The 12678-nt window shown below is 38.8% G+C and overlaps 1 protein-coding gene across 5 annotated transcripts in view; it reads right to left on the bottom strand.

The window, feature by feature from the left end:
- os9 (OS9 endoplasmic reticulum lectin) overlaps positions 1-12678 on the bottom strand; it is a 35884-nt gene that overhangs the window by 13035 nt on the left and 10171 nt on the right. For 4 of the 5 annotated variants that reach the window (XM_061977662.2, XM_061977664.2, XM_061977666.2 and 1 more), the window contains 4 exons: positions 12102-12200; positions 11285-11486; positions 8289-8447; positions 8067-8176 (listed from right to left, as the gene is read on the bottom strand). In XM_061977662.2, the coding sequence (XP_061833646.2) occupies positions 8067-8176; positions 8289-8447; positions 11285-11486; positions 12102-12200 (570 nt within the window). The remainder of the gene's footprint in view (positions 1-8066; positions 8177-8288; positions 8448-11284; positions 11487-12101; positions 12201-12678) is intronic. The other variant, XM_061977665.2, reaches the window with a different exon arrangement.

The following is a 12678-nucleotide window of genomic DNA, read 5'->3' as shown; positions in this document are numbered from 1 at the left end:
TCAATCGTACGGAATATGTACTGTACTGTGCAATCTACTAATAAAAGTTTCAATCAATGAAAAAAAAAATAATAAAAAAATAGGGTACAAATACAAACGAGAAAGAGCCATCAATCTGTCAATCCTTTCCGTGTCCGGGCCAGGTAAGGTTCCCCGAGTTTTTACTGTGTAATGTTTCCGTTGGAACAGTATTTGTAATTAGGGCTGAAACGACGCGTCGACGTCATCGGTTACGTAAATACGTCGAGGCTGTTTTTGTTCGTCGACGCGTCGCATATTTACGTCACACTACCGTCATGGCGGAGCGCAAAGCAGACGATGCGAGCGAGGGGAAAAAAGCACGCCAAAAGTCGTCAAAAGTGTGGGAGTATTTCAATAAACGGCCTAAGAAGAAACGCTACTTTTACTCCGCTACTTTTATCTACATTCAGCTCGCTACTCGCTACTAATTTTTATCGATCTGTTAATGCACGCTTTGTTTGTTTTGGTCTGTCAGACAGACCTTCAAAGTGCCTGCCTTACTGGTGACGTTTCACTTCGTTCCACCAATCAGATGCAGTCACTGGTGACGTTGGACCAATCAAACAGAGCCAGGGGTCACATGACTTGACTGGCTCCGAGCTAACTTCGGGTGTTACCATTTAGTAGTCAATTGTACGGAATATGTACTGTACTGTGCAATCTACTAATAAAAGTTCCAATCAATCAATCAAAAGTGTGAAGGAAAAAAGACCCTTTTTTTATTTCAACCGTAAAGACTGACTGCACAGTTCCTGTCTTCACAATAAAAGTCCCGCTCCATCGCGCCTGCGCTTTCAAAATAAGAGTCTCCGAAAGCCAGCGCAAACAAGCTAGCAAGCTACGGAGTTTGCCGCCAATGTATTTCTTGTAAAGGGTATAAAAACGAATATGGAAGGTGGACAAATAAGATGCCAAATAACAACCACTTTCATGTGGTATTAGACAGAAAGGAGGAACTTTTTTTCTCCTCCATTTGAAAACGTGGACGTTACCAGCACTGCTTCCTGATTACAATCAATGCAAGTCATCAGAATCAGGTAATACACCAACTTATATTCTTGTCTTCATGAAAGAAAGGAATCTATATGTTAAACATGCATGTATAATTATTAAAACACCTTTAACATGTAAACAAAAACGGCAAAATAAATAAATATAAATTATATACTGTATATATCAATGTATGTATATATATATATATATATATATATATATATATATATATATATATATATATATATATATATATATATGATATGTGTGTGTATGTTACTCAGTACTTGAGTAGTTTTTTCACAACATACTTTTTACTTTTACTCAAGTAAATATTTGGGTGACTACTCCTTACTTTTACTTGAGTAATAAATCTCTAAAGTAACAGTACTCTTACTTGAGTACAATTTCTGGCTACTCTACCCACCTCTGCTAATAATGTTGTTGTATGCACACTGTGTCGAGCGGAAATGGCCTATCATAGCAGCACAACGGCAGCGTTCTTGCCATCACCATCAACTAGTCAATCGTCCGCGTGAGTATACGTTGTCATCATTACACAAAAACATGAATGTGTCATTTGTATCTGCGTTGTAAATTCATAAACTAAAGCACCGTTTCGCTCTGAGAGGAGCGTTTGGCGTGCCTGTTCAGTGTTTACAAAGACGCGCTCCTCTTTAACGCTAACGTTAATTAGTTGTGCAAATACCTTTTACAACATTAACAATTACGTATACTATGTACAAACGAACAATTAACTTTCACTTTAATCATACTATCATTGTTGTGTTATTAAGCAAAATAAGCAAAAGTTTTACTTTTGTTGAAATGTTTACACTGTTGTTACAGAATATTTCGTTTTGCACTTTTTTGTATTGGATGTTTATCTTTATTTTTGCACATTTTAGCAAATAAGCAATACTTTTACTTTTGTTGAAATGTTTACACTGTTACAGAATATTTCCGTTTTGCACTTTTTTGAATTGGATGTTTATCTTTATTTTTGCACATTTTAAAGCAAAATAAGCAATACTTTTACTTTTGAAATGCTTATACTATTGCAGAATATTAAGATTTGCACTGGATGTTTACTTTTATATTTGCACATTAAAAGCAAATAAGCTACTTTTAATTTTGTTAAATGTTTACATTGTTACAGAATATTTTGTCATGTTGTTGTCAATGTTGACTGAGTGGCCATACTTTTTTTTTTGTAAATAAAAGCCATGCCTTTTGAAAAAACTGGCCTACATTTATTTTTTCATCTTCATTTTAAATTTAAAAAAAAAAATCGGTAAAAGGAAAAATAATCTATAGATTAATCGAAAAAATAATCTATAGATTAACCGATTAATCGAAAAAATAATCTATAGATTAATCGATAGAAAAAATAATCGTTAGCTGCAGCCTTATTTGTAATTAAAACATAATGTGTTTTTGTTGTAAGTTAATATGATGTTTTAATATGACTGTAATTTTTCAGTTTAATTGTGAAGCAAAATTAAAATTAAATCAAGTGGAAGTTGATAAGAGTATATGAAACTAAATTCTTGGGAATAATAAATGATCATAAATTATGTTGGAAACCGCATATTGAATATATAAAGGGAAAAAGATCCAAATCCATTGCTATTCTTTATAAAGTAAGACACATGCTGAATAAGACATGTCTGCATATGATATATTATTCTTTTATTTTTCCATATTTAACATATTGTGTTGAAGTTTGTGGAAATGTTTATAAAACAAACAGATCATACTTGCCAACCTTTTGGTGGCTAAAAGGGGAGGAGTATATTTACAGCTAGAATTCACCAAGTCAAGTATTTCATATATATATATATATATATATATATATATATATATAAGAAATACTTGACGTTCAGTGAATTCTAGCTATATATATATATATATATATATATATATATATATATATATATATATATATATATATATATATATATATATATATATATATATATATATATAGTATTTATTTTATATATATATAATAAAATATATATATATATATTTTATTATATATATATATATAAAATAAATACTTGAATTTCAGTGTTCATTTATTTACACATATACACACACACATAACACTCATCTACTCATTGAGTTAAGGGTTGAATTGTCCATCCTTGTTCTATTCTCTGTCACTATTTTTCGAACCATGCTGAACACCCTCTCTGATGATGCATTGATGTGTGGCACGCACAAAAGTGCTTTCATCAAATGCACTAGATGGCAGTATTGTCCTGTTTAAGAGTGTCACAACATTGCTGTTTACGGCAGACAAACTGCTTTACGGTATACAAAAAAGTGACTGCTGTTGTTGTGTGTTGTTGCCACGCTGGGAGGACGTTAATGAAACTGCCTAACAATAAACCCACATAAGAAGCCAAGAACTCGCCCTCCATCATTCTATAGTTATAACGTGATTGGGCAGGTACGCTTTTTTATATTGTGGAGGACCTGAGTCCGCCTGAATTTCGGGAGATTTTCGGGAGAAAATTTGTCCCGGGAGGTTTTTGGGAGAGGCGCTGAATTTCGGGAGTCTCCCGGAAAATCCAGGAGGGTTGGCAAGTATGACATAGATCCAATAATTAACCTTCAAAACAGGGTCATTAGAATAATACACAAAGTGTGCTACTATGAACATACCAATCCATTATTTATAAGTTCTAATGTGTTAAAATGTTTAAAAGCAATGGAAATTATGTTTGGAGTAAAGAACAACAGCCTTCCAGCTTGTATTCTTAGGTTATGTAAATTAAGAGGAGAAAACTATAATTTACGGGGGATATTGATTTTTGAAATAGGTAAAGCAAGAAGGAATATAAAATACAAATGTATTTCAGTTTTAGGAGTTAAATGGTGGAACAAGCTCAGTGATGAGTTGAAGACATGTAGTTCTTTGTTAAGGTTTAAGAAAACCATGAAAGGTGAAGTAATTGAAAATTATAAAAATATAGTAACAATTACTTTCATCCCATTGGTTTTTTAACGTTAATGAGGTGGCGACTTGTCCAGGGTTTAGCCCGCCTTCCGTCCGATTGCAGCTGAGATAGGCTCCAGCACCCCGCGCGACCCCAAAAGGGACAAGCTGTAGAAAACGGATGGATGGATGTTCCAGGTAATCTTATTTTCAGTGAAGGTATAGGATAGGCAAATATAAGCTTTGGCTTCAGCCTATTCCATTTTTCGGTCATTCTTTTTCTTTTCTTTTTGTGTTTAAATGTGTATGATTGTTAAATATGTATAATCTGTACTGTTAAACTGATCACACAAAATGGTTGATGGTTGATTATATGACCGAAATAAACTTATTTCATTCAACTGATTTTTCAACATGGTTCGCCAACCGAAAAGTTAGTGAAGCTAGTGAAGCTGAATTGCCCAGAAACATCAATGTTCCATCCATCCATGTTCTACCGCTTGTCCCTTTTGGGGTCGCGGGGGGTGCTGGAGCCTATCTCAGCTGAATCAATGTTAACATATATAATTAGTTCTAGCGTCAACAAAAGTCCCTATTTTAGTAAAAAAAAAAAAACACACTTTGAAGATAGATAGATACATAACATAACATAACAACAATATATGATAAAAATAATTGTACCTTGTGTCTGGGAATATGTGTGGCCTCGTTGAACACACTGCCAGTTTCCGAGTTACAAACCAACAGTGGCTTCACATTGTCATCGCTAGCGTTAGCACAAACTAGCAGTGTAAGGCAACATATCGCCGACTTGTGTGCAGGTAGTGCCTTCTCCTTCGCTGTAATAAATTGTCCGCTGTGGCATCTTTTTCAGTCTCATCACAATTAAAGACTTGCTAAGGAACAAATCCCACTTCGCTTAAAAAATTCCTTAAAGTAAAGCATACTTGCCAACCTTGAGACCTACGATTTCAGGAGGTGGGGGGTGGGGGGCGTGGTCGGGGGTGGGGCGGGGGGCGTGGTTGGGGGCGTGGTTAAGAGGGGTGGAGTATATTTACAGCTAGAATTCACCAACTCGAGTATTTCATATATATATATATATATATATGTATGAAATACTTGACGTCTCCGCTCGGGATGGTGTCCTGCTGGCCCCACTATGGACTGGACTCTTACTATTATGTTGGATCCACTATGGACTGGACTCTCACAATATTATGTCAGACCCACTCGACATCCATTGCTTTCGGTCTCCCCTAGAGGGGGGGGGGGGGGTTACCCACATATGCGGTCCTCTCCAAGGTTTCTCATAGTCATTCACATCGACGTCCCACTGGGGTGAGTTTTTCCTTGCCCGTATGTGGGCTTTGTACCGAGGATGTCGTTGTGGCTTGTGCAGCCCTTTGAGACACTTGTGATTTAGGGCTATATAAATAAAGATTGATTGATTGATTGATTGACTTTCAGTGAATTCTAGCTATATATATTTATTTATTTTATTATATATATAAATAAAAGAAATACTTGAATTTCAGTGTTCATTTATTTACACATATACACACACACATAACACTCATCTACTCATTGTTGTACTTGAAAGTACAATGCAATACAATTCCGGGGCAATGGCACCTATCAAATACACAGTAATGAAAACACAGTTGTTCTACTAACTGTACTGTGTGTTATGAGAGTAGAGTATGTGTGTGTGTGGCCCTTTAATAGGTGACAGCATGTGAGGTGAGTGACGTCAGTGAGTGTGTGGGCGAGAGAAGAGAGGGAGCGGTAGCTGAGTGCGGGGGGCGGGGGGGGGGGATTGGCTGTGTGCAAGCAATCAATAAAGCAAGATTTGCAACTAATCGCTGGACTCATCATTCACCCTAAAGACCCACTGCCGGCCGGGTAAGGTGAAGGGTGTTGCCCCGAGCATACATCGGCCCTAGAGAAGTGTCTCCCCTGCGCTCTTAGACTACGGTCTCGTTCTTCTGCTTCGTCTCCTTGTGTGCGCACACTGGACTCAGGTCCGCATGGAGCTGGAGGGGGCGTGGCCTCCAGCTCCGGCTGAATTCCGGGAGTTTTTCGGGAGAAAATTTCTTCCGTGAGGTTTTCGGGAGAGGCGCTGAATTTCGGGAGTCTCCCGGAAAATCCGGGAGGGTTGGCAAGTATGAAGTAAAGGTGCCGCAAGCCAGAGGCGAACTACGTAGCTAAAATGCTAGCTCAGCGGTTGTCGTCCATTACCAATCATCGCTTCCATGGCGACAAATCATTTCTCACAAGTATCATCCCTGCAGGACAAGGAATAGCTAAACATGCTTCACTACACACCGTAGGAGGACACAATAGCTAACTGCTAACAGTAAGCTAGCGCTCGTCAATGTAAACAAATGCCATGGGTGGGTCTACACCAGGGGTCGGCAACCTTTACCAGTCAAAGAGCCATTTTGACCAGTATCGCAAATTATAGAAAACAATGGGAGCCGCATAATTTTTTTGAAATTTTAAATGAAATAACACTGCATACAAAGTTTTTTTTTGCTTTGTGCTATGTATAAACCAGGGGTCTCAGACACGCTGCCCACAACTTTATATGGAATTTGAAAGCTGGTGCGGCACACGGGTTTTAAAAGAATGGCGGGGTTTGGTGGTAGCAGGGGTGTATAATGTAGCCCAGAAGAGTCAGGGGTGCATGGGATTCTGGGTGTTTGTTCTGTTGTGTTTATGTTGTGTTAAGGTGCAGATGTTCTCCCGAAATGTGTTTGTCATTCTTGTTTGGTTTTGGTTCAAAGTGTGGCGCATTATTAGTAAGAGTGTTAAAGTTCTTTTATATGGTCACCGTCAGTGTAACCTGTGTGGCTGTTGACCAAGTATGCCTTGCTGTCACGTACGTGTGCAAGCAGAAGATGTATATTGTATAACAAGTGTTGGGCTGGCACGCTGTTAATACAGATTGTAGAGGGCGCCAAATGTTGTACCATCATGGCACGCCCTTATTATAGCTGTAAGGGTGAAAATCGGTGAATATTAATCCCGGGAGTTTTCTGCGAGAAGCACTGAAATCCGGAAGTCTCATGGGAAAATTGGGGGGTTCAGCAAGTAAGCTACTGAGCCGCATCAGAGTGATCAAAGAGCCGCATGCGGCTCCGGAGCCGCAGGTTGCCGACCCCTGGTCTACACAGACATCGGCTGTAGCAATACCAAGTACAACAAACATTATAGTTGATACTATAAAGATTACATTGATAATTTTTTATCATCTCAAAATCTTTTGTCATTTTTTAATTTTTATAAACTCAGGAAAGATGTTCCTGGACACAGGATAACTTTAAGTATGACCCTGTAACTGCTTGGTATTGGATCGATACCAGTTTGTAGTATCACCCAAAACTTACGTAAAGTATCCAAATAACAGACGAATATGGTAAATGGTAAATGGGTCGTACTTGTATAGCGCTTTTCTACCTTCTTAAGGAACTCAAAGCGCTTTGACACTATTTTCCACATTCACCCATTCGCACACACATTCACACATTTACACACTGATGGCGAATAAGCGCTTCTTACGATTTAACAGAAGTGTAGATAGAACATGTTAAAACAGAAAGTAAGCAGATATTAACAGTAAATTACCAAGTTGATTAACAATCAATTTTTTACAGCTTGTCCCTCATTATTTTGACAAAATAATAATATGTGAAATGACACAATATGTCACTGCATACATCAGCAGTCAACTAGGAGCCTTTGTTTGCTTGCTTGCTTACTACTAAAAGAGAAGTTGTCACATATGTTCAGTATGTTATTTAATGCACAAATTGTTCTTTGATTTCAAAAAGAAACATATTTTGTATCATAAGATTGTTAGTTAAAATAAAGCCAATAATGACATTTTGAAATACATTTTGTTACTGGTACCGGTACCAAAGTATTGGTATCGGGGGTCAACCCTCGTCCGCGCACACAGAGACATATTTGGCGCGTCGTAAACGTTCGCAAACCGAAAAGAACGCAAATAGAGGTGTTGGTGGATCGAGGTTCCACTGTACCGTACAAGAAAAATCTCTGTAAAGATTGATCTTTTTTACCTGTGTGTGTGTACCTTGCTCACCTGGTGAGAAGTGCTTGATTCTGAACTTTCTGGTTTTGATACTCCCTCCCAAAATGTAGAATCCTCTGCCTCTTCTGATATGGCATCCTCAGACACGTCAGCAATATCTGCTACAAAATAAAGGAGATGTTTCTACCAAACAAGAAACCAAACGCATGATTTTTTTTAAAACACGCAATATTCGGTCATCCGCTCCTTAATAACTCGAGAACATTAGTGCACCTTTTGTGTCTGACTGGTCTGGGTCATCAGAGCCTGCTTCTGGTGAGGTTTCTTCTGCAGTTACTTCCACGGGTGACTCCGACTCTTCATTACCAGCCAACATCTCATCAAGATTCCTGAGCTCCTCTGAGATTTTCTCGACTTTACGCTTTGTGTCCGCTGGGAATAACCAGAAATAAACAAGAGCTATTTCACATACACACAAAGACTGCGAACACACACTGCTTCCATTATGTTAAAAATATGTACCGTATTTTCCGGATTATAAGGCGCACTGCCGATGAGCAGGTCTAGTCAGGTCTATTTTCATACAAAAGGTGCACCAGATTATAGGGCGCATTAAAGGAGTCATATTATGATTTTTTTCTAAATGTAAAAGACTTCCTTGTGGTCTACATAACATGTACCGGTAATGGTGGTTCTTTGCTCAAAATGTTGCATAGATGATGTTTTACACATCATCTTCAAGCCGCTTTCTGACAGTCGCCTCCACATGCGCCGTTTTGTGGGCAATCTTATTTACGTTTCGACAGCATCTTCTCCCCGTCATCTTTGTTGTAGCGGTGTAGCGTGCAAGGACGGGTGTGGAAGAACTGTCAAAAGATGGAGCTAACTGTTTTAATGACATGCAGACTTTACTTCAATCAATAACGGAGCAGCATCTCCTCATCCGTGCCTCACTAGTGCAACAACAAGTGTGTCCCGTGAAAAACCGTCCGACCGGAACTCTCTAATTAAAGTTCCTTGGGTGAATAATGTAAACTCACTACACCGGTACGTTTTAGCGCTTTCATGGCGAGTTTACTGACAGATATAAGTAAGAACTTTACACTACTTTATATTAGAAATTAGGGATGTCCCGATCCGATATTTGGATCGGATCGGCCGCCAATATTTGCCAAAAAATGCGTATCGGCAAGGCATGGGAAAATGCCGATCCAGATCCAGTTTTTAAAAAAACTCCGGTCCGTGTTTTCCAACGCAACGATTTAAATAGTACATTCCACTTTTCTGCTGTTCCGTAATTTCCGTTCCGCATTTTCCAGTACACCTTCAACACATCCACAGGTCTGTGGAATCTCACGCAGTTGCTTTTAGGTCCTGGCATTACACGACAGGCTCTTCTCACTCTTTCCTGTGTCTCCCTCTCACAGACAGCGAGCGCACCTTCTTACACACGTCACATACGGTCACGTCATATGTCACATACGTATACGTCCTCCCCGAGCAGAGAGGTAGCAGCATGGCTAACGTTAGCTGTGATGCTAGCGCAGCCGCTAAGGTGCGCGCCTGCTCAAACGTCCTCTGCGCACGGCAAATCTATGCCACGCACAAAATCAAATAAAAAAATAAGCGCATAACAATTTTCGACACTTGGACACGACAGAGAAAACAGTTTTCGTCATCATTGTTCAAATATTGTAATGTCTGTCGAGACGCTTATCTCCATTCGGTGCTACACGTCCACACCATCAATATGCTGAGGCAAAAATTTCCAGATCAACACCGTCTGAAAAAATGAGTGATCTATTTAGTTGTGATTTCCTTCTCTGCATGAAAGTTTAAAAGTAGCATATATTAATGCAGTATGAAGAAGAATGTTTTAATGTAGACATGCAAGCCTTGAAAGAACATTTTGAAAATCAAGACTACATTTCCTGCAAATGGGTGCATTTCTACCCTAAATTTTAACTTTAGATTTATTCTCATATCAAACTCTTTTGGCTGTCTTTTTGACACTTACATCCGGCGCCCCCCTCCACACCCTGGATTATAAATAATGTAAATAATTAAATGTGATTATCTTGTGTGATGACTGTATTATGATGATAGTATATATCTGATAGTATATATCTGTATCATGAAGTGGACCCCGACTTAAACAAGTTGAAACACTTATTGGGGTGTTACCATTTAGTGGTCAATTGTACGGAATATGTACTTCACTGTGCAACCTACTAATAAAAGTCTCAATCAATCAATCAAAACACATAGAATCATCATACTGCTGTGATTATATGCATCAAGTGTTCATTCATAGCTAAGGCAAAATATCGAGATATATATCGTGTATCGCAATATGGCCTTAAAATATCGCAATATTAAAAAAAGGCCATATCGCCCAGCCCTAGTTTCAATGATGCCATTTCTGTTTGTCATGTATAATTTTGTCTATTTTGTGTTTATCCTTGAATAAACAGGTCAGTTTCTTGTATTATTCAAACTCCCCTAATTCAGCTGGCTAGTTGTTATCAAGAGTACTAAAACCCTTTTCAACATGATTCTGACAACTAAGTAGGCTAAATAACTTTAAACTTTAATACATGCTCGGATAGGCCAGTATCGGTCAGTATCGGTATCGGATCGGAAGTGCAAAAACAATATCGGTATCGGATCGGAAGTGCAAAAACCTGGATCGGGACATCCCTATTAGAAATGGCACCAGAAGAAGCTTGTGACTACGGTGTCGGCACGGACTACAATGGCGGACGCGCGCAATTTTTCAGGACTTACGCAGATCCCAAAGACAGATCAGCAGGTACCAGAAGTTAAAAAAAAGTTGCTTTTGCATAATATTGTGTGTATAATACTTATACACACACCATAACAATACTCCTATGTTGAAGCACAGTACAATCCATCAAGCGGTGCGGCTTCATAGCTTACCAAAGTCCTACTAAAACATTTTGATACATTTGAGCGCCGTGTGTAATGTTCTATATTTTTAATGGAACATATAAAAAGGTGTTGTTTACTTGAGTCATATTGCAGTCTACACGTATCTCTTATGTGTGACTGCCATCTACTGGTCACACTCATCATTTCACCATGTACCAAATAAAATAGCTTTGAGGTCGGTAAGCACAACCAAAATGATTCCATACATTAGGCGCACCGGGTTATAAGGCGCGCCTTCGAGTTTCGAGAAAATGAAAGGATTTTAAGTGCGCCTTACAGTCCGAAAAATACGGTAATTTAGATTTTTGAGAACCTACAGACTTGCGCTTTGACGTAGTCCATGTACTGTTGAGCGCTTAGTGCTGGCTGGCACACGATCCCCTGAGGCTTGGCAGTAGAAGGGGGCCGCAGTAAGGGATGCTGGCAGGTGCGACTTGTATGAACGGTCAGCACGTAGCGACATGATTGGGGCTCGTCCACTCGGACGATGTAGTCGGTCGAACCGTCTTCACACACAAACTGAAGGGGAAAGAAAACAAACTGCATCATCTAAATCAGGGGTCTTCAACGTTTTCCCGGCAAATGACCCCCAAACTGAGGGAGGGACGGAGTGGGAAGCCCCTACTTATGGACCTTGTATAAAAATGTGTGAAATTAAACTAATCCGAAAAGTATCTTGTTATTTTGAAACGAGGATATTCAAAGAATACAGTAATAATAGCCAGGCTGGCAAGAAGTGTGCTAATCGCTAGCTTATAACTTGAGCGCTAACAGCTAGCTAACTTAGCTGCTAAGATTATCAGAAACAATACTGTATAATTATTTTTCTAAGGTACAGTGAATAGACTGGCCATGTCACTGCCATTTATAAACCAATGCTAATGTCTATTCAAAGACATTTGAATTTGTGGAAAAATTACAGGTGGAATGTATAAAAAATATATATAAATAAATTATAAATATATACAAATATAAAATATATGTAAAAAATTATATAAAATATTGTCTAATCAACCATAAAATTTAACTTTCTGTAAATAATAGCTGTGATATGTTGTATGTGGTTAATATGTTCATGCAGAGGTGTAGAACTGCATTGCATCAATTGAATGTGTATTTGTTTCAAACTCTCACCCGAACTTCGGCCTCCCGGGGATTCCCATTGATGTCACACTTGGAGCCATTGACGTAAGTCTGACTGTGGTAGCGTTTCAATCTGTGTTGTTTGGAGGCCTGTAAAGCAGTCATACTGTATACCACAAGGTTCCAAAACATATGTTTACATTTTCTCATGAGGGGTGTACTACTTTTGTAAGATACGGTCTTAACATAGTAAAGTGGACCTATTACGTAAAACAACCTTTTTTTTTTTTTTTTACCTCTTGGCATACTTGCCAACCCTCCCGGATTTTCCGGGAGACTCCCGAAATTCAGCGCCTCTCCCGAAAACCTCCCGGGACAAATTTTCTCCCGAAAATCTCCCGAAATTCAGGCGGAGCTGGAGGCCACGCCCCCTCCAGCTCCATGCGGACCTGAGTGACGTGTTGACAGTCTGTTCACACGTCCGCTTTCCCACAATATAAACATCTAATGATCGAAGGCGAGTTCTTGGTTTCTTATGTGGGTTTATTGTTACAGTTTCATTAACGTCCTCCCAGCGCGGTAACAACACACAACAACAGCGTCTACCGTAAAGCAGTTTGTCTGCTGT

This window comes from Nerophis lumbriciformis, linkage group LG18 (genome assembly GCF_033978685.3).
Source record: "Nerophis lumbriciformis linkage group LG18, RoL_Nlum_v2.1, whole genome shotgun sequence".
In the NCBI taxonomy this organism is placed as follows: Eukaryota; Metazoa; Chordata; class Actinopteri; order Syngnathiformes; family Syngnathidae; genus Nerophis; species Nerophis lumbriciformis.
The sequence above is the reverse complement of the archived record's forward strand: the minus strand, read 5'-3'. Positions and strand labels throughout refer to the sequence as shown.